This window comes from Pteronotus mesoamericanus, unplaced genomic scaffold (genome assembly GCF_021234165.1).
Source record: "Pteronotus mesoamericanus isolate MK-2021 breed Mesoamerican mustached bat unplaced genomic scaffold, CSHL_Meso_final scaffold_1186, whole genome shotgun sequence".
Lineage (NCBI taxonomy): Eukaryota > Metazoa > Chordata > Mammalia > Chiroptera > Mormoopidae > Pteronotus > Pteronotus mesoamericanus.
The window spans coordinates 8836294-8862886 of NW_026555302.1; the positions used below are offsets into that span (position 1 = coordinate 8836294).

Sequence of the window (26593 nt, forward strand, 5' to 3'; positions counted from 1 at the left end):
CTTGCTGTTAGTCTTGACTCCTCTCTTCCAGTTCCTGAGTCATCCCGTAGGCTCTAGATCAAAATATATTTGAATCTTGACCACGGTGATGGTCAGTGATCAGCAGTGCCCTCATGATCTGGCCCCAGACCGCCGTCGCCTCACCTCCCACTTTACCCCGCTTTGACTCCGCTCCGGGCGGCGCTCCTGGATCCCACCAAGGACGCTCCCGCTTTAGGGCAGTTGCCTTTGCTCTTCCCTCTGTCTGGAACGCTCTCGCGCAGGATGCCCATGGGGCTCACCCCATCACTCCGTTCAAACCTCTGCTTAGATGATGCTCCTTCAGCCGGGTGTTCCCTAGAGCACCAGGCCCCCTCACCCTCTTCTCCCTGGTTTCATGTCTTCATACCGTTCCTCTCACCTGCCATGGCATATTTACTTAATTATGTCTCCACCACTAGAATTTAAGCTTCATGAGGTCATGGAATTAAAATATTTTGTTCACTCTTGGATTCTCAGGACCCTGAACAGTGCCTGACATACAATAGGTGTTCAAAATATTTACTGAACCTTAGATAAATACACAGAACCTCCTCGTGAGTTCCAGGCAGAATAAAGGCAGGGTATAAGATGAAGATCAACCCTTACTTGTCAACCTAACTGTATATTTAGAATTTTTAAAATCAAGTATTCTCAAGTATTTTCGCTGGTCTTCTCTTTTTTAAAGAAATATGAACTATTCTAGAACTTTCCTAGATGTAAGTAGAAACAATGGGATGAAGGTTAGAGTTATAAAATTACAGGAATAGTGATCTTCTGCGAATATGTTTGATCATATCACTCCTTTGCTTAAAACACTCCAGTTGTTTCCTGTTGTACCTGGACGTATAGTAAAATCTTTCACCATGGCGTGTAACCCTGCCGCAGCCTACTTTCGAACCTCCTCCCGCGCCCGTGCCTTCCCTGGTCGCCTCGCCACGGTCACGGCAGTCTTCTCTGTCCCACCAAGGCGCCAAGCTGGTTCCTGCCTCAGGGCCTTCGCACTTGCTGTTCCCTCTGCCTGAACGCTCTTCCCTCAGATCTACCCACAGCAGGCTTTTCCTCATTCGCATCTCAGCCTCAAAATCTAAATGCAAGGTGCCCTTCCCTGGCCAGTCTGGTGAACGTTATCTGCTCCCTTCTCTCACCCCAGGAAATCTGTGCCTATGACTCCGTCTTGTTTTTTTTTATCATTACCTGACAGTGCTTTGTTGATATTTAATTATCATTTCTATCCCCTACTAGAATGTAACTAGAATGTAGGGACCTCGTCTGTCTCTCTCGAGTCAGCCTCAGAGTAGATGCTACGTGACTGCTTGCTGTTGAATGAAGACCTGGACCGCGTGGAGGGCTGGCTGTGGCTCCATCGGAAAGCGTTCTGTCCCTGTCAGTCAGGCCCGGCTGACTTGGCGCTCCCGTGGCCAGCCTGCCACCGCCCCGCCCGCACCGCACCTCTCGGCCCTTACCTTGATGGCGCCTGTGGCTATCTGGATGTGGTGCAGCCGTCGCAGAGTGCTCTCTCTGTCGATGAAGTAAGAGGCTGCCAGCTGATGCAGGGTCTCCAGGGACACGGCCGAGCTGTTCCCACTGCCCCCGACGGTGGGGGCACTTCCTGCGGTCTCTGTCTTTCGGCTCAGTTTCCGCTTGTCCACAAAAATAGTCAGGGACTCTTCTCCTAGAGCAAACAATGTGGGTTCATCGGTGAGGCCTTCTGCTCCCTCATCCCCTACATGGGAGAACACGCAACTCTGGCCAGGAAAGAAGGAGCCCGTCGCTCCTGCCTCTTCCCCACCCTGTACCGTGGTTAGAAAAATCTCTTCAGGCCGCGTCCCTGCCGGGGAGGCCCCCTCCCTTTCCTTAGTCCTGTGTGCCTCATTCCCCTCACTTCCAGCTTATCCATTTAACATCTTCTATCGATCTCTATCTCGGGCAATCTACCTCCATGGGGGAGAAAAAATTCTTCCTCTCAAGTTGTTTATGAGAACCTGCGATGGATATTTCTGCTCCCTCCAAAAGGGCAAAAGCCTTGAAGTTCAAGGTCCTCTCTCCCCATCAAACACTCAGCACCTACCACTTGCGGCAGCTGCCTGAGCCCTCGGAGAGCTCCTTTTCGCCCATCAGACAGCAAGCTAAATGTCATAATAAATCCTGCTTTCTTCTTCCCAGGGCACAGAGAACTCTGCCTCCTCGGAGCTCCTGATTCTGCCCTGGATCCAGCCCAGGTTGCAGCATCCCCGCCCCCGCCCTCGCCTGCAGCCAGGCCAGAGTCAATAGAGTTGGCTCCTCTGATCCCTAGTCTTTAACAAAGAGGAAGCAGCGGTAGGGACTCAACAGGCATTCACTTCCCTGCCCATGGGTCTGACAGCTGTATCCACAGCCAGTGTTGGGATGTGGAGAAGGTTCGGGGTGAAACGGCCCAGGCCAGGGAAAACTGGGAGCACCGCCTGCTGGCAAGGGCTTAGCAGGAGCCTTTGTGTCCCCCATTCTCTTTGTTCCACACCCCATCCTCAGGAGGCTGCTGGTGAGCAACCAGCAATGGCCGGGAGTGAATTTGGATATGAGGAAACTATACTATTCTCAAAGGCACCATAAAGGAAACATTTCTCAGGCAATTATAGGCCAGGAAAAACAAAAGATCCAGGAAGGCTATGGGAGCTGTCCTTAGCGGGCCTTAAAGCATTTTCCACAACCCGGCAACTGACTCGTGCAGGTTCATGATGTTGCTTACCTCCAAGGGTGGCGGAAAGTAAGAAGTGAGTGCCGTACTTTTTGATCAGGTTTTCAGTCACCTGTTGCAGGTTGGGTCTCCTTCCCAGGAGGCGGATGTTCCGAATGAACTCTGGGGCTAGAGGCAGTGGCAAACCGAAGAAGTCCTTCCTTTCCAGAACCAAGCTGTTCACTTTCCAACGGGCAAACTCCCTAGAGGAAGAGTCAAGGGATAAGGAAGGGCTCCCTGTGTTTTGGAACAAGGGACGTAAAACCTGCAGTAGGTCATGTTCTGCCTCCCCTGGTAGCCTCTCAGCGCTGGCTGAGCTCCATCACAACCTATTCTTATGACCTCTCTCGCTGGGAATAGCTCAGAGCTCGTTCGTACGAAGGCAGTCATGGGTGTGGTGTAGCGGGGGAAACAAACAGTGGGCACACCAGACAGCTGTTTGCAGCGATGGGTTCTCGTCACAGTTGGCTCCCGTGTGGATCAATCACGTCACCTGTCATGGCTTCAATTACCCATTCGTAAAGTCACATGTTGGCCTAGAACAGCAGTTCTCAAACGTTTTGGTCTCAGGAACCCTTCATACTCTTCATATTGATTGTGTCCTGTATACTTGGTGAGTCAAAAGTAGGTTCACAGTTATTTGTACGGAAAATAACAATAGTTAATAAATAATAATGTAAAAACAAACTCTGTTTCGCGTACTCACAACTGTAAACCTACTTTTGCCCCATCATGTGTTTGTGTGGCTTACATCTATTGATAATTGCCATTTTAGAAATTAAAGCTGAGGAGAGTAATTAATTAGTTCATTATTTCATTTAAAGATAACAGCAGTAAATCCATTATATACGACATAAATAACATTTTATGATAGTGACTGTATGTTCTGAAACAAATTGAAATAAAACGGATTTAGCAAGAGGTGTGGCATTGCTGCATTTTTGCAAATCTCTTCAGTGTCTCACTGAGCAAGTGAGAGCTGCATCCTTGTATTTGCTTCTGCACTCAATCTGCTGTGATAATTGTTGATATTCTTCTATGGTACTGCACTAAACTCAACAAGTATAGTTTCTTAAAGGTTAGTTCCCATGTGCAATCTGAAACCATGTCAATGAACTTCTCATGCTCTGTTACATTGAAATCCAGTCTTACAGATTGTAATTTGAGTAGATCTTTCTAGGCTTCTTATTTTGTAACATCGTGCATTAGTCATCTGGAAAATATGGGAACACTGAGTTATTCAGGTCTTCCGCATTTTGACACTTTTCATTATATAATATCAAAACATTATACTCATTAATATTACCACCAATCCCATCAGAAAAGTCTTTAAATATTGGGAAGCTGTCAAGCTCACAATGACAAATAGGAGTTCTCCAAAATTCTCATTTTTCTTTGAAAGCTTAAATTTTATCATTGGTAATAAATACTGTCAGTTGTTTTCCTTAAAGAAACAAGCTTACTTCATTTTTTTTTTTTTTTTTGAGAAAATGCCTGCCAGACACTAAAGTCTGAATAACCACAGTTTGTCTGTTGGTTGTGAAGAAAAAAATAGTCCCATGAAGAAAGTGGCTAGTTGAGCTCACAGTGCTGTCACAGAAGTAATAAACTTCATTTATTAATGAAATTAATAAATCGTACTGCTTCAAGGACATTCTTACATAAAACTAGCCTACATGTATGTGCGTGTGTGTCTTTAGTTGCAAGTATGTAATGATGAAGGATACGTGACTACTGGTATCATTCCGTGAGACTGCCTTTCTTCAAACTAAGATGCCAGGGATTTTATTCACCATTGTTTTTGGACCTTCAGTGCAAATGTCAACATGGACCTCTTGAAAGGAACTGAGAGGACCCACAGTATGAGAAGCCCTATTCTAGAAGATGCCAAAGTGCCTTTCAAGTTCCATCTAGAATTTTGAACTTCATGCTTTCTCCCTCATTGAGTGGTGTATATGTTACAGGGGACTGATTTCCAGGGGGAATCTTTGTCCTGGGATAACATTTAAAGGACCCCATGCATTTGTAAGAAAGACGTCTTCTAGGGTGTCTTAAATTACACTGGTAAGGACCAGCTCCGCAGCCTTAGGAAGCAACAAGAGTCAACGCTTCTTCTCCTCTTCATCCTCCCCAGCTCTTCTCATCATGACAAGGCCACACCTTGGTCTAACTTCCCCCCAGATTCATGAAGTACAAAAGGAAGGGCTGCAGGAGGGTAAAATAACTCAAAATAAATAAATAAAAACCTGTGCCCAATTTGAGGCTATAGATTTCCCGCAGCTAAACCTAGAGACTGAGACAGGGGAGGGGCGTGGCCAAACATTTTCAGGGAAATCCATGAAAAGGGGTGACTAAGTCTTTTAAAGATCCTGCTGTGGGGCTTTATTTATCTAAGCAGACAAGCTCATAGTAATACATTATTATTATTTATTTCCTTTGTACATAAAATCCTACATTTTAATAAAAGTATAGGGTATTTGTCAAAAGTGTTTTCTATTCTAAATCCCACCATCATGTGAAAAACAATTTCTTGATCTCATTTCTTATTCGCTGGATGGCCAATAAAAAGATACAGTGCAGATTAATGGAGTAAAATAAAACAAGACATAATTATACAGTGCCTACAAAAGACTCACTTCAGCTTTAAGGACACTTATACTGACAGTGAAAGAATGGAAAAAGGCAATCCATGCAAATGGACACCCCCCAGAAAAATAGCTGTACTTACACCAGACAAGATAGATTTTAAACCAAAGACTAACAAGAGACAGAAAAAGGTCATTATATGATGATAAAGATATCAATTCATTGAGGAAATGTAATATTTGTAAATATGTATGCCCTCAACACAGGAGCAACTAAATATATGTATAGCAACTATTAACCGATCTGAAGGGAGAAATAGACAGCAATACAGTAATAGAAGGGGACTGCAGTACCACACTTTATACCATGGATATATCATCCAGACAGAAAATTAACAAAAAAACAATGGACTAGATGGACTTAACATATACTTATAGAACATTCCACCCCAACAGCAACAAAATACACATTCTTCTCAAGTGCACATGGATGATTCTCCAGGATAGATGATATGTTAGGCCACAAAACAAATCTTAATATATTTAAGAATATCAAAATCCCATCATGCATTTTTTACTACAATGCTGTGGAATTAGAAATCAATTACAGTAGGAAAACTGGAAAATTTACAAATTTGTGGAGATTAAACAATATACTCCTGAACAATCAAATGAGAAATTGTGTGTGTGGGTGTGGTGAAGCAAATGAAAACACAAATACAAAAACTATGGGATGCAGCAAAAGCATCTCTAAGAGGGAAGTTTATAGTAATAAATGCTTATGTTAAAAGAAAAAGATCTCAAATAAGCAACCTAACTTCAAAGAACTAGAAAAGAACAAACCAAGCCCAAAGTTAGTAAGGAAGAAAATAAAAATCAGAGTAGAAATGAAATATGTAGAGCTTGAAAAATCAACTGAATTAATCAAATAAAAGCTGGGGTTTTTTGGAAAAAAGAGAGTAGATAAGGTGTTAGATGAACTAACCAAGAAAAAAAGAAACAAACTCAAATAAATAATATTAGAAATGAAAGAGGAGGCATTAAAACTTATACCACCAAATACAAAGATCACAAGATACTACTATAACAATTACACACCAAAAAATGTGACAGTCTAAAAGAAATGTATAAATTCTTAGAAACATCTACCTAGACTGAATTACGAAGAAATAAAACATCTGCACAGACCAATTCCTACTAGTAAGGAGACTGAATTAGTAATCAAAAATCTCCGAACCAATGAAAGTCCAGGACCAGATTGCCTCCCTGGTGAATTCTACCAAAAACATAAAGAAGAATTTATAATACCAATCTTTTCTCAAGCCATTCAAAACAATAAAAATAAAAAAGAGGAGGGAGAACTGCCAAATTCATTTTACAAGGCCAGCATTACTTTTATACCACAACCAGACAAGGACACTATAAAAAAGAAAGAAAAAGAAAATTACAGGCCAATATTGCTGTTAACATAGATGCAAAAATTCTCAACAAAATATTAGCAAAGTGAATTCAACAGTACATTAAAAGGATCATGCACCATGATCAAGTGAGATTTATTCCAGGAATGAAAGGATGGTTTAACATTCACAAGTCAATTAATGTGGTATACCATTAACAAAATTAAGGATCATATGATTATCTCAATCGAGGCAGAAAAATCATTTGACAAAATTCAACACCCATTTATAATTTAAAAAACTCAACAAAGTTGGTATAGAACGAACACACCTCAACATAATAAAGGCCATATGTGACTAGTCCACAGTTAACATCGTAGTCAGTGTAGTCAGTGATGAAAAGCTGAAAGTTTTTTTCTCTAAGATCAGCAATAAGGTAAGGTTGGTCCCTCTCACCGTTTTTATTCAGTATAGTACTGGAAGTCCTTGTCAAAGCAGCTTGGCAAAAAAAGAAGTGAAATGATTCTAAATAGAGAAGGAAGAAGTAAAATTGTCTCTATTTGTAGATAACCTGATATTACGTATAGAAAATCTTGAAGACTCTGCCAAAGAACTATTAGAACTAATAAAAAATTCAGTAGAATTGCAGGATAAAAAGTCTCTATATAAAAATCTGCTGCATATCTGTAAACTAGTAATGAAATATCAAAAAGAGAAATTAAGAATACAATCCCATTTACAATTGGATCAAAGAGAATAAAATACCCAGGAATAAATTTGACCAAGGATATGAGAGGTCTATATACTGAAAATTATAATACATTGATGACAGAAAATGACACAAACAAATGGAAAGATATTTCATGCTCATGGATTGGAAGTATGAATATTGTTAAAATGTCTATACTACCCAAAGCACTCTACAGTTTCATTTCAATCTCTATAAGAATTCCAGTGGCATTATTTTTCACAAAATAAAAAAAAAATCTTAAAATTTCCACAGAACCACAACAGACCAGAGTAGCCAAACCAATTTTGAGAAAGAACAACAAAATGGGATGCATCACATTTCTTGATTTCAAACTATGTTACAAAGCTCTAGAAATCAAAACAGTATGGTCTTGGCATAAAAACAGACACATAGTTTAATGGATCAGAATAGAGAACCCAGGAATAAAGCCACACAAGTATGGCCAATTAATTTATGACAAACAAACAAAAAATATACATTGAGAAAAGAATACCCCGTTCAATAAATGGTGTTAAGAAAACTGGATAACCACATACAAAGAATGAAACTAGACTTCTATCTTACACCATACTCAAAAATCAACTCAAAATAGATTAAAGACTTGAACTTAAGATCTGAAACCATTAAACTTGTAAAAGAGAAACAGGTTATAAGCTCCTTGACATTGGTCTTAGTGATCATTGTGATAATTTTTTTTACTCTGACACCAAATCCAGCTTCTCTGCTTTGTTGTAGCCACATCTATAGTTTATTAACTAATAAAGAATTTCTAGCCTAGATTATTATCATGTAGACTTTATAGCATTTATCTTGCCGGAGGGGAAAAAGGCAGCCATTCTTCCAGTTTCTTACAATGGTCAAAGCCCCTCACTAAAAGGAGAGGCCATCTTACCATAGAGGTGACTCCCGCTTTTCTTAAACCTAATAATAAAAATCAACGGCCCCATTGCTTGCCCAGCCCCTTCATTCAGGACTGCTGAACAACACTTTCTCAAAGGAGCTCTCCCTGATTATCCCATCCACGGGCGCACCCTTTTTATTCTTTCACTCCATCCCCATGCTCTGTTTTATGTATCTCCTAGCGCTTACCACTCCCTGATGTGTAGTATGTCTTTTAATTCTCTTTCTCTCCCACCAGAACATAAGCCCTATGAGGACCGGTTTGATTCTTTCTGTCTTACTCAGGAGCAATAGAACCATACTAGATCTTCAACATATTTAGTATTGAATGATTTAATGACTCATTTATCTTATTTATTTAAAACAGTCATTTATTTTATGTCACAGCTTTGCACATCCTTTGGTTGTTTGCAAATTATTGACAACTTGTTTTTAAAAAGTTGCAGAATGAGAATACATAGACACAACCACCCATGAGTGATGGAGCTGAAATAAAAATAAAGCATTATATACAATGAGAAAATTAGATTTGATTTATAAAAATTAACTTCTCGACATAATTTCATGCATTTGTAATATATACACAGAAGTCAGGATACTAATGGCATTTTCTTGCGCTTTAATCTAAACTGAGTCTGGGTCCCCTTCTACTGTCTCCCATGAACATGGACAGTTTCCCATGGCTCTCCACGGCTCGAGTCCAGTAAGGACAGAGCCGTCACTCAGACTCCGCTGTGCTTTACGGCCAGTGTTAGTGACCAGCAGCGCAGACCTCTGCAGTGGGTCTAATGATTTCTGCCACACTGCTGGTGTTAAAGGTACCCCCAAGTAGCAACAGCCTTGGAGTTTTGCTCTTTAGTTCTCACCTTCCTTTGTCCAGCATCATACTTGGAAAATCGTGCATTTTATCTAAACCGAAGAGTTTTGAATATGCTTTACTTACATGAATGAGGATCTTGAAGCCCAGAAAGCTAAGTAATTTGCCTGATGTCACACCGTTACCAAGAGGGAAATTTGGACTGTTATTTAGAAGAAACATTTGGGTGTTATTTGCCAATTTTATTTCACATTATTGTGTTCATTGACCACTCTCTTTATGGGGTGCATTGGGACCAATGAGCAAGGCTGCTCAGCCCTGAGGAGACCAGCCCAGGGATTCCCGCTACCCCAGACCTTGCCCAGCTGCCCCAAGGGCTGAGGGCATCAGTCTGCGGACGCACCCCCTCGCTCATCCGCAGCACCACCGGCACCAGCACGCACATCAGTTGGGAAGATCTATTTCAACCCTCTTAGGTTAAGAGAAAACCTTGAAACAGAAACGGGAGTGGTTTGCCTGAAGCAATATAACCAGTTGGTACTAGAATCAGAACAAAAAGCTGTGCACTGACCCTCCCCCAGTGATGTAGGCAACAACTGAGATGCTGGTGACAATAGCAACAGTGAGACCCAGAGAGTTAAGAAAGGAACTTGCAAATCAGATAGTGAATGGCAGAGCTGAGATTAAGACCCAGGTCAACAACAGACTGTTCTTTCTATAACAGTATTCCCTTGTATAGATTAGGTTAAGTGTATTCTATTGTATTCTAATTTTAATGTTTACTGTCTTCTAACAAAAATATTTTCATTGCCTGGAACATTTCATTCTTTTAATTATCTATACAAAACTTGAGTTTACTGTGCATCTAAAGCACAGTGCAATGTATACACCAAAGCAAAACCTTTTTGTATTAAGGTGATTTCAATGCATGCATTTGCAGGAGGAGAAATAAAGCCCTAAGAAAAAAATCAAGTCCATATGCAGGTTACCAGGGGAGGAATCAGAGATAAAGGCCTAATTCCAACCCCTGTGGCTGCTCAGGAAATTGTAACACAGAATAACTTGGAAAAATGAATGATGCTGTTTTAGGAAGCTTTTTATGAGCAAATAAAAATTAAGGGTTAACACTGAATGCATTCTTACTATGTGCCAGGCATTCCAAACATAAGTATCAACCAATATAATATTTAAAACATCCCTATAAAAGGAAAGATATAATTACCCTCGTTTAATGGATGAGGAAATTGAGGCAGAAATAAGTTAATTTCCCAGTAGGTAACACCTAGTAGGTGGAGGCGTGAGAATTTAAATACAGGCTCCGGGACCCACCGGTTCTACCACCCTGCTGCACCACCCGCCCTGAGAAACTCCGAGGGGCCATCATGACGCTGTGAGCGGAAAATGTACGCATGTGTGTGTCGGGGCGGGGCGTGAGTTTCATGAAAAAAAAAACAGATGCATGAGGATGCTGTCGAGTCAGAACTGGTCATAAGGCCTCAGCTGGCTGCAGGAAGGTCAGCCTCTGGTGGTGCCCAGTGGTTGTGTCTCCGACTTCACTAAGTTTCTCCTTGCCCTTCGGAGCCCTTCATGAAATTATAATACTAGGAAAAATGTCTGAGAATGGAGTTTGAGTCAGAAAGTGGTACAAATGTGATTATAGAACATATTAACCTGGTTCTTTGCAGCATCTGAAACCCTCAGAAGTCAGTGCTGGAAAGCAGCCTGAGCTATTCAAAGAATAAATGTTCATTCCTGATTGTTCATTTAGTACTTTTTTCCCAGTACTAAAATAATCCAGGTTCCTGTTCTTTCCCCTAGGAAAACGATATTTTCTATATATCAATTAATTAACACACATTACTTCAGTGAAGCCGTCATCTTTGTTTCAATTAATACCACAAATAAATCTTCATTTCACTTTAGCCATTTCTCTTCAAATCTTCTCTGGCTGGGTTTGTTTTGCAGAAAACAGCCTGAGGAAGCAAATGTTTCAAATGAGAATAAAGCCCCCTTGGCAAGTGCCTTTCGAACAGGGAGGCCATTCCACGAAGGGCCCACAGGTCGAGCCAGAGGGTGACCAGAGCTCTCCTGCGTGGACGTCACCTGTGAAAGGTGTCCACGCTGCACTCCCACGGGGTGCTTCAGAAAACTGCGTAATTAATGGAAGTTGAGTTCCTTTGCCATTGTATTTTAGGTTAGCCTAGGATTAGCAACATATATTTCTGCCAAAGGCTTAACATGCCCATAAAATGATTAGTAACAGCCAAAACAAAGTTTAGGAAAGGTATAACCCAGTTTGGCGGGTAAAATCTGATGTGTTAGATAAAAGCAGTTCCACATACCTACACTCAGAATGTTTCAGTTCTAACTCAAAATCTCTATCTATATTCTAAAGAGAGGGTAGGTATCTCTGTCTCAAATTGCTTAACACTAATGGTCCAGATTGTCAATAAACAATGCTTCTGATGTACATGAGTTCAGGGATTTTCCCAGAATCCAAAGGGAGCTGCAGGAGGAAAGCGGAACAGCAGTGCTGAGCCTCAGGCAACAGGAGCTCTGGGGGGTCTTTGGGCCCAGGCCAGCTCTGGGTTTGCAGCAAAAGGGTCTCCATGAGAGTCCTACATGCTCAAGGTGTTCCTCATTTAAAAGATGTAGATGGAAATAGATGCCTCCCAGTCATAGCTACTGACCGCCATGGCACCATCCATTCCAGAGCACTGTGTTCCTCCTGTTACCCGGGGTCAGCAGGGATGCTGCCCGTGGGGGTCCCCTGCAGGGTCCTGGCTCCCCTCAGCGGTGAAGATGAAAGACTCTGGAAGAGCACAGTGGGGGGCTTCCATCCCGGGCGCTGTCTCCAGCAGCTGCCCGCTGAGGCACCGCGTCCCGAGCTTGGAAACTGAGAACACTGATCTGGCCCCGTGAAGAATCATTACCTAGGAAGCCTCCCTCTCTAGGCAGCCTTGAGGGCGAAGCATATTTAAACCAAAAAAAATCCATAGTTTCAAAACAAAAACAAAGCTATACCTCTGGAGAGGCTGACATCTACAGTAATGCACCCTGCAGCCTGCAGTGTGGGCAGTAGTCCTGAGACCCTAACAGCCAGATTCCTCTGCTCCTAGTTTCTAATCGGCGTATCCCACGTATCTTTCCATCTCTGTGTGGGAGGCCTGGTCAGGCCCGCCTTCAAGGCCACCGATGTGGGGATTTGGAAAGACACATTTCCTGTGTACCGAGTGTGTGCTGTGCCCGCTCCCCTCCTCCGGGCTGTGGTGCCTGTTCAGGCTGGACACGCGCGTGGCTGTGCCCCTGAGGGCCAGGAGCCCTGCTGTTCTTCCTGAGTTGGACTGAGGTTCACTGCGGGGGAGTCGATGCTCTCCCATCAGAGCCAGCGCATCGGCACGCGCTCGCGCGGGCGGCACTTCTCAAATCAGGGCTGACCTCTGAAGAGCTGGGAGAGGCCTCAAGGCGGCCCCGGGTGCCCAGCGCCAAGCACCACTCCGAAAACAGTGGTAGAAAGAATGTTCCCGTGGTGGGGAATAGTCCCCTTCTGACCTATTTCCAGTGACCTCCGTTGCGGGGGCGGGGGGCGGGGGGCGGCGCCACTCCTCCAGACCTCAGGCTCCTAAGGGGCTGCAGTGCTGAAAGGGACTGAGCTTTCGAGTCTCCATGCGGTTATTTTGGTATGAACTCTCTTGTAAGAAAAAAATATGGTTGGTTTTCCTTGAAAAATTAAGGAAGACACAAGACAGGCTCTTGAATAAAATATTTAAGAACTTCAAAGCCAAAAGGATGGATTAGCCTTAAGCCAAAGACACAGTTTTCTTGTCATTTTTCCTGTGACCTGTCTCTGTCTATGTCAACTGTCAATCAGTGACCATGGAAAAACTTCTCACCTACCAGCCAGTCCTGGACACCTGCAAACGTCTTTGTTCTCAAAGCCCACCTTTCTTTTGGGGCGGTGCCTTTTCCCAAATAACTCGAGATTGGCCAGTTTGATACAGGAGTCTCAACAGACCCTGCTGATTATTGTGCCACTAATTGTCCTAGAGTTCCAGACACAAAGCAGCCTTTTCTTTCGTCCTTTTATATCACTATACCTCACATCCGGGGCTAAGGCTTCCATCACAGGAGCCAACCCACCAAGCTAAGACATTACCATTTTTTCTTTTTTTCATAGTGCTCCCATCCTTCATCCTGAAAGCTCACATGAGCAAGAATAGCCAGGACCAACATGTACACATTGAGGGATGTCAGTTATTGGCCCCACGACTCAGCTAAGGTGTTCTTATGGTCTCTGACTGGACATTTGAGAGGCTGAGGGATCAGTCATGTTTTGGCTTATGTACAGAAGGCAAGGTTTCTAGACACATCACATCATCAGGAGACTTCTGTCTCACCAGCAGAGTATTGTAATGTGCTTGGCTATCAGAGCCTTGACTGCTGTAATGAGTAAGACATGATCAGTCTGAGCTGTAAAAAGAAATGATGATAAACACCATAATCTCTTATATTGTTGTAGAGCTTTCTTTTAGATTTTTAAAAAATTTGTACACAATTTTCACACACACACTCAACTATTTTACCTATACAAGGACCTCGGAAAAGAGGAAGAGGAACTATTGTAACTCAACTGTTAACTTTTACAAGTTAACGAAGGACGTGACAGAGAAGCTGAGGAAGTGGCCTGAGTGTGGGCCGATCGTGGTAGAGTGTGATGGGAACCCAGGCCCCCTGCCATGAGTGACTCCCTGCCTTTGTCTAGGACCTGTGCACAAGCTCCGAGACCACTGGACGCCTCTGTCAGACTGCTCTGGAATTTCTTCTGCCTTGTTCACCGTGGTGGCTGGGAGACATCCCCAGGCAGGGAGGCTTCCATCCAGGAGCCATTTGGTCAAATGACACCTGGACCCTGCAGCTCCGGAGCTGCAAGAGCAGAGTGGAGGCCAGCCCCCCTGAAGCCCACTGCCCCGTCCCTCCCACTGTCTGAGAGAATTCAAGAAGCCCGGCATGGAGGTAATTTAACAGCCTGCTGTGTTCTCAAACAACGGCCCGTAAACAATGATTGGCCAATTTCATTCTAATCTTCCCAATTTTGCTCTAATTAAAATCAAGCTGCAGCTTTCAACAGTTTAATTAAGGCTGATTGGGAGAGACGTGGAGGAGCTTAAAGGAGAGGAAGAGACCCGTGTTTGGGGAATCTTACTCTGCCCTGTTGGGGCCCAGGGGCTTGGAGAGGGCACCGAGAGTTGTGTGGCATCAACATGCAATACAAACAGGCACGTGGGAGCAGAGGACCCATGGATCTGTGAGAGCGGAAGGAAATGAAGAGGGGGCTAAGGTCTGTGTTTTCCCAGGTACAGAAACCCGGGTCTGTCCTGACCTCCCAACCTGCTCCCCACCGCTCCTCTGTTCAGCTGTGGAAGAATGGGCACTGTTTGCCACTCTGCACCTCCCGTTGTCCTCATCTTTGCTCGGCACGCAGACAGCCCCTGCTATGCTTGTCCCCAGCACGTGTCCATGGGCTTCCCATCCTCTGCTTAACGCTAAGAGAATTCCCCCAGACTGGCAGACCCTCCTATTAGTCTACACATTTATTCCTTTTGCCCTTCAGGTGGCCCTTCAGGTATTTGAGGTGCACTTACTTTTTATATGGGCCACTCTTCTTTGGACTAAATATTTTCAGTTATTTTAATACAGTTTGTAGATCTCTAGGCCCTTATGTTCAACTGTGTCTGCTTGCAATCTAGCTGGTCCATATATTTCTTTCTTCTTTTTATTTATTTATATTTAAATACATTTATTGATTTGAGAGAGAGAGAGAGAGAGAGAGAGAGAGAGAGAGAGACATTGATTGGCTGCCTCCCATATGTGCCCTGACTGGGGATCAAACTGGCAACCTAGGTATATGCTCTGACTGAAAATAAAACCCCCAACCTTTTGGTCTCCAGGATGATGCTCCAACCAACGGAGCCACACCGGCCAGAGCAGTATATTTCTTTTTAAAATGGCCACCCAGATGAAACACAATTCAGTGGGCGTTTTCTGAGCCACCTAGAGCGCGCTAGGATACAGCATCCGAATGCGTACATCACTACCACGAGCCCTATGACCATCGTCGCAGTGCTTCTTTCCTGAGCTCCTGTGTTGCCAGCTTGGGAGGCTTTACGTATTTTTTTGATCATCACCACAATCGTACGAAGGTCAGCGTGTGCGATTGACGTCTCCTCCTCCTCTGTGTGAGAATGTCCTTTGACATGTGACTTTGCAGTATGACTCACCGGTAGGGATGCCGCTTATTTCCCTCCACCGTTGACATTGGACTTGGCTGTGTGACTTTGATGTGGAGAAAGGGATATGAACAGGAGTGACATGCACCAGTTCTCGGCCAAGACCTTGAGCGGCCCAGCGTGATGGCACTCTCTTCTGCCCCTCTGCGCCTGCCACGGGAGTTGCCTTCCCCGGGGACTGCAGGCGCTGCCCTTCCAGCCCGCGCCCCAGGGTGAGCATCACTGGCGCAAGGTCCTAAGGGTCCCTTGCAGACCTGCGCCCTGAAGCCCAGCTGACCAAGCCAATGCACAGAGGTGTGAGAATAAGTGATTATTGCTCTCAGCTACTGAGTTTTGGGGTTATTGTCATATGCGTAATTGTAGTGGTAGTTAGCCGATACACCGCACACGCTTCAGTCCTATATTATTGCTAAGGCCGCAGAAGCTCAGATAATTTAAGTATCTTAGACAAGGACACTTAGTTAAGCAACAGATGGAGATAGTTGATGATCTTTTTATTATATGTATTTCCATTATTAATACACTTGAATATTGTAGTCATTCTTCCAAAGACAAACGTATTCTTAGCTAACAGTAATGCTATAATCAACCAAACCTCACGTTTTTTTTTTTCAATGCCAGATTCATTTTTTCACAGCAAAGTCAGGTTTCCTATATATTGTAGGTGTGAAGTTGCCATTTTGAAGTTAAATTCGGGGCTTTGCATTTCACCCTCTTCTTGCATTCTGCCCATTGTGGCAGAAACTGGAAGGTGTTCTCTAAGCTGTTTCTATGCCCTTCCTAGTGCACAGCCGTTTTAGTTTTCAAGCGTCCTCTGTCTGAGGTGTGGCCATGGGTCTGAACCCGGGTCTGGCCCACAGATCTGCCATGAAGTCCTTCACGCTCTCTCTCATTCCTTGGCTACCAGGACCCAGGGGGGACTCTGAGGCCCCCAGAGTGACTGGGTAGAATGACTTTGTGCTGAATGATTTCATGAGGCAATCTCCTTTCTACCCTTCCATAAATTGCACTGGACCGCGACACGAGAAAAAAATTGAAAACTTTTATTAAGATTGGGGGACTGTTTGTACCTGCTTTAGCCTCCTCCGACTCATACTACCTTGATTATGTCAATCTTATATTCCAGCCCGGCAAAATGGGCGTCACTCTTGATTTGATTGCCTGCTTAGATGAGGGTCCCTTTCAGTGACCTGATTTTTTATTGTCTGTGCGGTTGAACATCCATGCCCCCGTTTCTCCTCAGCTTGGCGACACTCCCGTGTGGGGCCTCTCTTCCTGTTTTCTTAGTCCAGGTGGGAAATGATGCTGGTCTGGAGGCACTGACTTGTGTGCTGAGGGATCGTGGTATGTGAGCCATCTCTGCAGGGAAAGCACCTGCCAATGTGAAGGACTTATTTTGAACTATCCATAACCATAAAATCATAGATTAACGCAGGCTACACTTAGAGAGAGCAGAGTGTGGACTTTAAGTGATAAATCTGACTGAAAATTTCAGTAGAAAGAGTTTACTAGAGTAAGACTGCCCCATCGTTCTTTCCTCTTTATCCACTAAATCTTCCTTCATTTTCTCTTCCGCTTCTCAAGACTTCCCTATGCCATGGTTTTCTGTAGGTATTCTCAGGAGAGCCGTCACAAAAAGAATGGGCATGTGTCTTGAAATAAACCAAATTTGTTTTTTCAGTTATCACCAAAGATTTCTATAAAGAAAGACCTATTTTTCTACCCATTTTACCAATGAGAAAACTGAGGCACAGACACAAAGTAACTTGTACAAGTTCATGCAATTAGAAGTAGCATAACGGCAATTTAAACCCATATAGTGTACGTCCAGAGCCTGGAGTCTCAACCACTTGCTTACTGCTTCATGTAAGCCAGTCACAGGATGCCCTAGTCTTACTGAATGGTTTTATTCCCTACCACATCCTTATATGGGGCCCACACGGTCCTGGGAGCTGGAGATGCAGAGATGAGATCGGAAGTGTTCTTTGCCTAAAGGGACTCAGATGTAAGGGAAGAACAAAAAGAGTTAGGAAAAGGAAGGAAGGGAGCGGGGAGGGAGGGGGAACAGGAAGAGGGAGAGGAAGGAAATAAGATGAATAACAGAAATACGAAGAAATTGAAGGGCAATCATAAGGAATAACTATTAAAGGACTCAAAAAAGACTTCCTAAAGAGGTGATATTGAAATGAGTTTGAAAGGTGAGAAAGAGCTCAGCTGGCAAAAAAAAAAATGGTAGGGACTTTGCAGGACAAAGGAATGGGATGTGGACAGACATGTGGCTCTCTGGGAGCTGTCCATGTTGGGCCGATCTGTAGACCTTCGCTAGGACTGGAACAAAGAAGTAGGAAGAAACAGTGAGGTGTTATTGGTGATGCAGAATCAGTATTCACTGGAATATTTGTTAAAATAGAGAGAGGGTGAATTTGGAAGGGACTCTTACTCTAAAAAAAATGCATTTGGGTTTGATCATTTGGGCACCACGTGAGAAGAGAAGACTTTTGATAGGATGGATTGGAGAAGAGAGGAGGCTGGATTCTGAGACAGAAAGCACCTGCCGCACATGGTGGGTGTGGCGGGGAAGGCCGAGTTCCAGCAGCCTGGTGGCCGGGCACAGCAGGAAGCACAGCAAAGGACACAGGAGAGCCAAACAGTGGAACAGCAAGCATGGCGAGTGCCGTGTTGGCTCTGATTGTACCGCAGAGACTAAGTCCTGCCGTACAGAATCGCATCAAGTGGAAGGTAGATGCCATTCTTTCAGAAGCTGAGGAAAAAGTTAGGACTTTTTACCTACATTTAAAGGTGCTCCAGTGCCGAAGCAGAGTCGCCACTCTTCCCGAGGCGTGCCTGGGCCCCAGCCCGCTGTCACAAGCCTCCGAGAGTGGCACAGACTGTGGGAAGTTAAAGAAATCGGGGGAAAGGCAAGCACCTGGCCTGAGGGACTCCAGAACGCGGACAAACATCTTGAGCAAGCAAGCTCCATAGGAGCCAGAATTGGTTCAGATTAAAAAAAAACAAAACAAACAAAAAAAAGACTATGTCAAAATAAATTTTGTGTTTCTTCTTTATAAAGAAAGATGAAAAGAGGAGAGTTTGGGGAAAGAAGCAAGGACAGCCTGGGGAGAGACTGAGCAGAGGGGAGGAGAGGAAAGGACCCCTGGAGGGCGGTGACGGCGCGCTGACAGGTCTGAGAATCGCGGAGAACAAAAGCGTCTTCAGCTGTCTAGAGATGTGCTGTGAAGAAGAGACACTGAGACTTAGTCCAGAAAAATAAGAGGAAGCAGAGTCAGGACCCGTAAGTGGCATCGTGGGGAGAAAGACGATGATGCACTATCAGGAAGACCGTTCCGAGTGTTTGGGGCTGTCGAATGGAAATCGGCTCCATGAACACGCAGACATGGAACTCTGCAAGCCCAGCCTGTGGACCACCTTCTCGGGGGTTTGTAGAGTGTTTGTCTGCATTGGATAGGAAAGAGCTGATGTGCAAGTGAGTTAGAAGGAACCTTGTAATTCAAGCATCAAGCTTGACTCAGTCCTGTTCTGCTACCCACGGCACTGGGCTTCCCTGCTCACCCACACACTGTCATTGCAGCTTTGGCCTCTTGTCTAGGCCAACCACTAAGTCTGTAGTCTCTTGGGCTTCACATGGACCCCACGTTACTTAGTCATCACAGAAGACAAAAGAATGTGTTGTCAGCCTCTAGAGTCATGCTCCTTTTAGAAGGTCTCAGTTGGGCATGAGTTTCCCGCTGTCTGAGGCTACCATTCAAGGATTTGCATCACCTGCCTTCTCCACACCGTCCTTATCAAACTCACCCCTTAGAACATCCACAGGACCAGCTGAGCCAGAGGCTGGCTCACCGCGCCGAAGTTTACCTCTGTTACTAGTAAACCAACTATGTGGCTGATGTCGAGGGATCAGTGGGTGTTTCCATGCCTCTGTGGATCTCGGGGACCTCACTCCCCAAAGGGCCTTTCTTCCTGTCCCTCCTCCGTCACTAGCACGTCCCAAGGTAAGACCCAGACTCTCCCGGCACACAAGGAAAAGGAGAATTCTCCCAGCGCCGGGGCCGGTGATGAGGCCTTGGGGCAGTGCTGGCTCTGGCGACCTCATTTTCCTCGCACCAGGGCCTCCTGCCTGGCCAGCAGAGCTTCTTGCTCTGACTCATTCTGACGTCCAGAGCTTGTTTGTTCTTTGCAGGCAGAGGTAGAAAGAAAGCATGTTTCTGGGCTCAGGGGAGAGCCTGCCATGGTGGCAGAGTCAAGAGCAGAGGGCAAATCACAGCAGGCAAAGGAAGCCCTGCCAGGTCACTGCACCGTGGCCAAACCGTGCCCCGATGTAGGAACCCTGAAGTGCCCACACCCAAGCCTACAGACCCTAACCCTGACTAGGGGGTCCTGCCTCAGGTCTCTTTTCGAGGCTTCACCCAATCCCATAGAACACTATGCATGTGGCGGGCAAGCAGGAGTGCCCCAGAGGACATGTCAACCCTGTCACTGCAAGCAACTCCACATTTACAAAGTAGGCCAACAAGCAGAGGTTACTTCTGGCTTGGTGAAAATCTCTCTTGAAATAGAAGTCGCTTCCAAGTAGATATTGGTGTCTATATATCAGTAGCTACCTGACCCTAAAGTCAGGGGCTAGAGGCTGAGTTAGCACTGAGTTTTTATAAGCCATTGCCCTTGCAAAAAAATAAGATACTGCTGCATTTTGTAAATGGCATGAAGTGTCCCTCCCATGGAGGATTCAATTGACAGAAAGTCAGTGTACGCCGTGCCTGACGGAAACACGCTGGTGGTGCAAAGCCGACGCGTGCAGCGTTTACTGTGGGGAGTTGCTCCAGGATTAACTTGTGGCTTCCTCCCACGGAGGGTTTCCCAGAGTCCAAGTGCAGATGGAGACTCCAGTGGATACAGAAGACCACAGGACCTTTGTGTGGGATGAGCCACCCCCTGGCCCCTTGGCGGCCCACCTTCTGCCCCACATTCTGCGTCCCATAGGAGCAGGAGGGACAGAGCACAGGTGGTTACCACAGGAGGAATCATGTTCCTTGGAACCTTAGGAAACCAGGCTCAGATTATTGACTTCATTGAATAATAATAATTTATGGGTTGAGTGTTGGCTCTTCCTCTTCCTAGTCAGGAGACGTCCTCCAGATCTCAGTGTCTTTATCTGTAGTGTGTGTGTACAAATAGCATCTCCCTTGTATAAGAAAAACTACATGTATCACTTAGCAAAATGTTGGGCATATGGTGAGCACCCAATATATATTAACTATTAGTATTTATATTATTAGTGTTTCATAGTAAAAAGAGAGTCATTTGTGCTTTTTCCTTAAGTTAAATAGAAACTTTATGACAGCATGGATGGACCTGGAGAGCATTATGCTAAGTGAAATAAGCCAGGCAGTGAAAGACAAATACCATATGATCTCACCTGTAAGTGGAATCTAATCAACAAAACAAACAAGCGAGCAAAATAAAACCAGGGACATGGAAATAGAGAACAAACTGACAGTAACCAGAGGGGAGGGGGCTAACAGGGGAAAGAAGAGGAAGGGTCATCAAGGATCGTTTATAAAGGACCCCTAGACAAAGACATCGGGGGCAGGGGTGGATTGAATGTGGAGGTCAGGGTGGGTAGTGCGAGGGAGAGTAATGGTGGGGAAATGGGGACAGCTGTAATTGAACAACAATTAAAAAAAGAAAGAAAAAAAGAAACTTTGGCCAATTTGTTTGGCCAATTCCTAGAACCATCTAGTTGTTTTGCCCTTTCCCCCCTCTCATCCCTCGGGGGCATGGAGGAGATTGGTGACAGCCTACTGTTCTGTGGTCCGTTTCAATACTGTGTCAAGTTGATACATTAAAGCCCTGCTCACAGAAGGCTCTTATCTCTTGGATGCCATGGCCTCGGTGGACAGTCGTCCTGGGGGTGGGATTCCATCTGAGGCCACCTGGCCGACCCATCCCCGCTACCTGCCACACCTTCTCCATTTGCTTCATTAGGTCCGGGCAAGTCGGTCTGAAGGACCAGCGGGTTCCGGTTGTCTTTAATTCATGTCAGGGATGGGTTGCGAGGGTGGGAATCCAGGTCCAAACCTTCATCTCAAGCCCAGCGTTACAGTAATAAAGCTGCTCCACTGGCCCTCAGGGCCCTAGAGGGGAAGACAAGTGACTGACATGGCACTCCTCACATACTGTACTTTTCCTGCTTCGTGACCTTCAAGCCACTTCCAACCTTGGCTCCAGGGGTCTTCCTTCGGGGCAGAGCTCCCTGAGGCCCAGGCCGTGTCTCACTCATGGCCGTGTCCCCAGCACCTGTGGTGTGGCCAGCACACGCCAATGCCCAATAAGTGTGCCAAGTAAATAAATGCACCACGTGCAATTCACTGTCCTAAGCTCTTTATGGACTGAAATAGTTTTCTTGTGGGAGATGTGGGAAGCCCTGAGGTGGGATAAATATGGCAGAAGCTGAATAAAGAAAAAAAAAATTGAGATTCCCTGACCCAGAAAAAGCTCTTATCTTGAAAAGAAAAGAAAGAAGAGCTCATGTGACTAGCCAGTGTCCCTGTCTGCCTGCATCTGTGTCGTGACAGCTTCTAGATGAAGCAAGCCTACCTTTCCACACGTATACGTCCCTAAGTAGCAATCCATTCATGAATAAAATTAATTATTTCTCAAAGCAAAAATTAATCCTCTTTTTCTCTGCCTGACTGACTCAATATCTCTCCACTAAATCTCATCTGAAAATAAAACCAATTTTGCCTTCTCCCCTTGACCATCCTGCCTTCTTTCTTCGCTTCTTGCACATTTTCTTTTTCATTTATTCTTTACAGAACATCTTTGTGATCCTATTTCAAAGCCAGGGTGGATAACCCGGGTATAGCCCCAAAAGACATGGGAAAACTGGGGGCGAGAGTCCTTTTGTCCTGGGGGAACCTGAGAACTCATTCTGACGTGGTGCCCGAGGACCAGTCTGTCCACCGGTCCGTGGGAACGCACTAGGTGGCTTCCTCTGCAGGACTGGAGCCGCTGCATTCCGACGTGCTCCCTGGTGGTGTCCTGCCCCTCCCGCTGGACGGCTTACTCCTCAGGAGTCAGTGACACCCTGTTTTCTCTGCCCCTCACAGCCTGCTGCAGTGCCCAGAATGCTTTGCACAAGGGACATGCTCCGTAAATACCCGCCAGAGGACCAAGTGAGCAAATGCAAGATGTGGTAAGCTTCCCCTGAACTCCACTTTTTCAGCATAAATGATGCTGGGTTTTCGGTTGAACCGGTTTCCTAAACATGGAAAACATGGTTTCCTCACCGGGGAATAGTGACACACAAAAGGAACAGCCTTTGGTCCAACCTTCTGCAGACATGCAGTTACCCCTACTTCACTCACCCCTAATGCAGAGGCGACATGCCCCTCCAGGTGAGCTCTTCGAAACTGCGTCCTGGGAGACAGCTGTGTGTAAGGGAGTCGTGGCATTTTGGAGGGGCAGAATATGGTGGGAATAGCACAGTAAGGCAGAGCAAGGGACCCAGTCACATGCATCTTGACATTGACATCAGACGTGTGGGAGTGGCTACGCAGTTCCTAAACCACACCTTTGTCCCCATGCCTTTGAGTACACCGTCTGCCGTGCCATTCCACAAGCTGCCCACCTGGAGAGTTCCCACCCACCCATCTGGGTTCGGCCTACACATCACCTCTTAATTCAGCCTGCCTTGACCTTTCTTTGCCGAGTGACCTATCACTTTCTCCAAATGGACGTATCAGTAAGATCCGCCAGATCGAGAACGGTGCCCTCCTTGTTTGTGGTTTATGATCAGACTCTTCGGAAGCAGAAGCACAGAGTCGGCCCTCCGAAATGCTGCTTGAGCGAATAGTGCCTCTTCTTAGGCTCTTGAACTGTAGTTGCTTGTTTGTGCTATTTCTCCTTGCTCCGAGAGAGAACACTTTCTCATTACATTCTTTGTATGTGACGGGAGCTCCGGGTAGGTCCGTGGCACAGGTGTGGCATCTTCCGTGTCAGAGATGTGGCTGGGACGCTGCAAGGCTGATTCAAGAGCCTGTCCCCTGCAGGGCTCATCATCCCGATGCGTCTGGAATGAAATTCCTTGCGTGAAGTTTTTATGCTGAGCCTGTTGTCTAGATGATATATGTCAGAGGGACTGTACATTTAGCCAGCACTGAACTCTTGATTAAAGCAAATTCTAAACATTTTCTCCTGTCCCCGTCACCTCCGTGGATTGAGAAATAATGCCTGTGACCAGACCTGCAGGCTCGTCATTGCCACGTTGCCTCTCGCTTTGCTCTCATTTGTTTGGCTCTAGTCTGCGCACCATGCCTTTCTCTCCTTCCATCCCGATGGACTCCCTTGTTGTCCAAATATAAACCCAGTGAGAAGTTCAGAGGTCGACGGTTTAGTCCTGACGGTCACTTTCCAGGGGACCCCCCTTCCCTCCCCTCGCCTGCCGCTGTGTGTTGATTCCTCGGCCCCGTAGCTGTAATGAATGCCTAGCAAATCACTGGGATTTACCCAGGCAGACTGAGGTTGCCTTGGGTTGCCCTCTATTTACATGGACTGTGATCTCTTAATTGGTGCTGGTGCCTCTCCCAGGGTTCGTGTTTACCCGAATCAGTGTGTGTTTGTCCGTGAGAAGTGGTGGGGATGATAAATCCGCGCCGGAGCTGTGATTGCGCCCCAGCTGCTCCCTGCTCCCGCACCTCCCTGGCTCCCAGGGGGCACCCACAGGCTGGGTCTGGTCCCTCCAGCCTTTTCTTTGAGTTTTTCTCCCAGCTGCTGGATCTATTCTTAAGAGTTCATGTGCCTCAGCACTAATAACTCCTAAATTTAACCTCCCTTGATTACAATCCTGTTCCATTTGTAACATCTTCTGTCAATATTCTCCCTGCCTCCAATGCATCACAGGCGATGCTGCCTTCCCTCAGAGTCCCTCCACCCTGGCCCTTCCTGCTCTCTGCCTGGTGTCCTGAGCAATTCGTGTAACCAGCACAGTGCTTCTCAGGCTCCAATGTCACACTGTCATCTGGGGCGGATGCTGATTTCGTAGGCCTGGGGAGGAGCCCGAGGTCCTGTGATTTCCCTCCCAGCTCCCGCTAATGCCAAGGCTGCTGGGTCACTGACCTCGCGGGGAGCAGCCTGGGTCAGATGCTTGCTTTTTCCTATTTCTCACTCCCTCACATGCTAGCTAGACCATACCTTATTTTTCATCCTGATGAATTCATTGCAAACAGATTTCCTTTTCTAAGCGTTCTTGCACTGGTGCCTGCTGAAAACTTCTTTGTTGAGTTCAGTACCCTTGCTCACCGTATCACCTGATCCTGGCCCCAGGGACGTGTGCAGGCGCACCTGCTAAAACGCGCACCTGCCAAAATGCGCGCCTGCCTCAGCACTGCCTGGCTCTGGGTGCCGCGCCACCATCTTGGTTTTCAGCTTTGTTCTACTCTGGTTCTCAGAGTGTACAAACTTTGTCCAGAACAGGATGAGAATATAATGTCCTTTTTTGTCACTGAAGAGAGATATATACACTATATTTTTGTTTATTTTCCTCTCAAAAGACTTCCGCTGTATCCCCAGGTCCTTCCTTTCTTTAAAAAAAAAAAAAAGAAAGAAAGAAAGAAAGAAAGAAAAATAGGCAGCTAGAAATGGAGGTGATAGGGACTAAGGTCAATAATTTGGAATTATACCTGGCCTTACCTTCCTCCCAACCACCCTGTTATACTCATTGTTCTGTATGATTTCTAATTTTCTCTTCTAATTTTAATTTATTCTTTCTGAGTTTTAAGTGTTTCATCGTAGTGGCTTGGATTTTTTCCAATCCCATGATTATCTTTCTATTAAAGCCTTAATACAAAAAGAAATTAAAAAAAAAACCAGACTGCTCATTACTTTGATTTGTAGCAAAGAGAGAATGGAACATTACTGCTAGAGTGTTTCGAGAAACCATATTTACATTTGCATCAGCTCAATTTAGGTGCCTGATTAGGTTGTGTGTCATGATGAAGATGCACTTACCAGTCAAAGGGAAGTGGCGTGGTCTAGAGTAATGAGCAGCAGACTTCAAGTCAGGAGCCCTGAATTCTATTTCTGGCTGTGATACTCTACCTCTCTGACCTTGAACAGGTAAGTCCGTCTATTGCCTCGGACCCTAATGGCCTCCATGTGCCTCCCGGGGCTGCTGAGAGAGGTTGATCGCCGAGTGTTTATTGTAGTAGGAGCTATGGAGGGAAGCACGGGAGGAGGGTTGGGGGTCACAGATGGAATGGGAGACGGGATCTCTGCTCTGATGGCTCTTGCCATTAGCCTGTTACGAGACAGGAGAAGCGGGCTGATTGCTCAGCTGTTGGTCTGCCAGGGCTTGAGGACACGCGGAGAGGTTGGTTAGTGAAATGTAAAAGCTTGCCAAAAATTGGGTGAGATGATCGAGCCATCCTGTTATGTAAGAAGGTTTAACAAGAGGACACATTGTCTTTGTTCTCTAACGGTGCCATCCAGAGGTCCAGGAGCTGGCAGGGACTGGCTTCTGTAGGACCTCCTAAGGGAGGCCTGCTCAGTCGGCGATCCCTGACTTTAGGGGAAACATGCTGGAAACCACCTAGCTCCCTGTGCTAACCCCACAAGACCTAGAAGAATGAGGCCAAAGGAGACCCACCCATTCTTCAATTGAGTTCCTCTCCCAGCAGAGAAATTGGGGGAAGGTCAAAGGTTAATATGCTATTTAAAAGGAAAAAAAAAACCATTTTTCTTTTTCTTATATAAGTTGCTGAATGCTGAGCCCTCAGCAGACATCACAAAGATGGCACCCGGGGTCCCCATCTTGTCCCCGTTCTTGCGTTGGCTAAAGTTTGTGGAGGACAATCTAATAATGATAGGGAGTATTTATTAAGCATGGTTCTAAGTGCTTTACATCAACTAACACATTTACTTTTCACATTAATTTATTAGGTGGGCGCTATTTTTGTCCTGATTTTACAGAGAAGGAAATTGGGGACCCATGAAATCAAGTAATTTGCCCAACATTACACAGCTAGGAAGCAGCAGCCCCAGGCTTAGGAGCCAGGTCAGCTGGTCCAAAGCCTTCATTCTGCAGCCCATATGCCTGCCTGAAAAG

The 26593-nt window shown here is 45.5% G+C and overlaps 1 protein-coding gene across 1 annotated transcript in view; it reads right to left on the reverse strand.

Moving 5' to 3' along the window:
• The window catches only part of BRINP2 (BMP/retinoic acid inducible neural specific 2), a 90966-nt gene that overhangs the window by 16766 nt on the left and 47607 nt on the right, over positions 1 to 26593 (reverse strand). The window contains exons 3-4 of the mRNA XM_054587552.1: positions 2747 to 2937; positions 1485 to 1693 (exon numbers count right to left, since the gene is read on the reverse strand). Of these exons, the coding sequence (XP_054443527.1) occupies positions 1485 to 1693; positions 2747 to 2937 (400 nt within the window). The remainder of the gene's footprint in view (positions 1 to 1484; positions 1694 to 2746; positions 2938 to 26593) is intronic.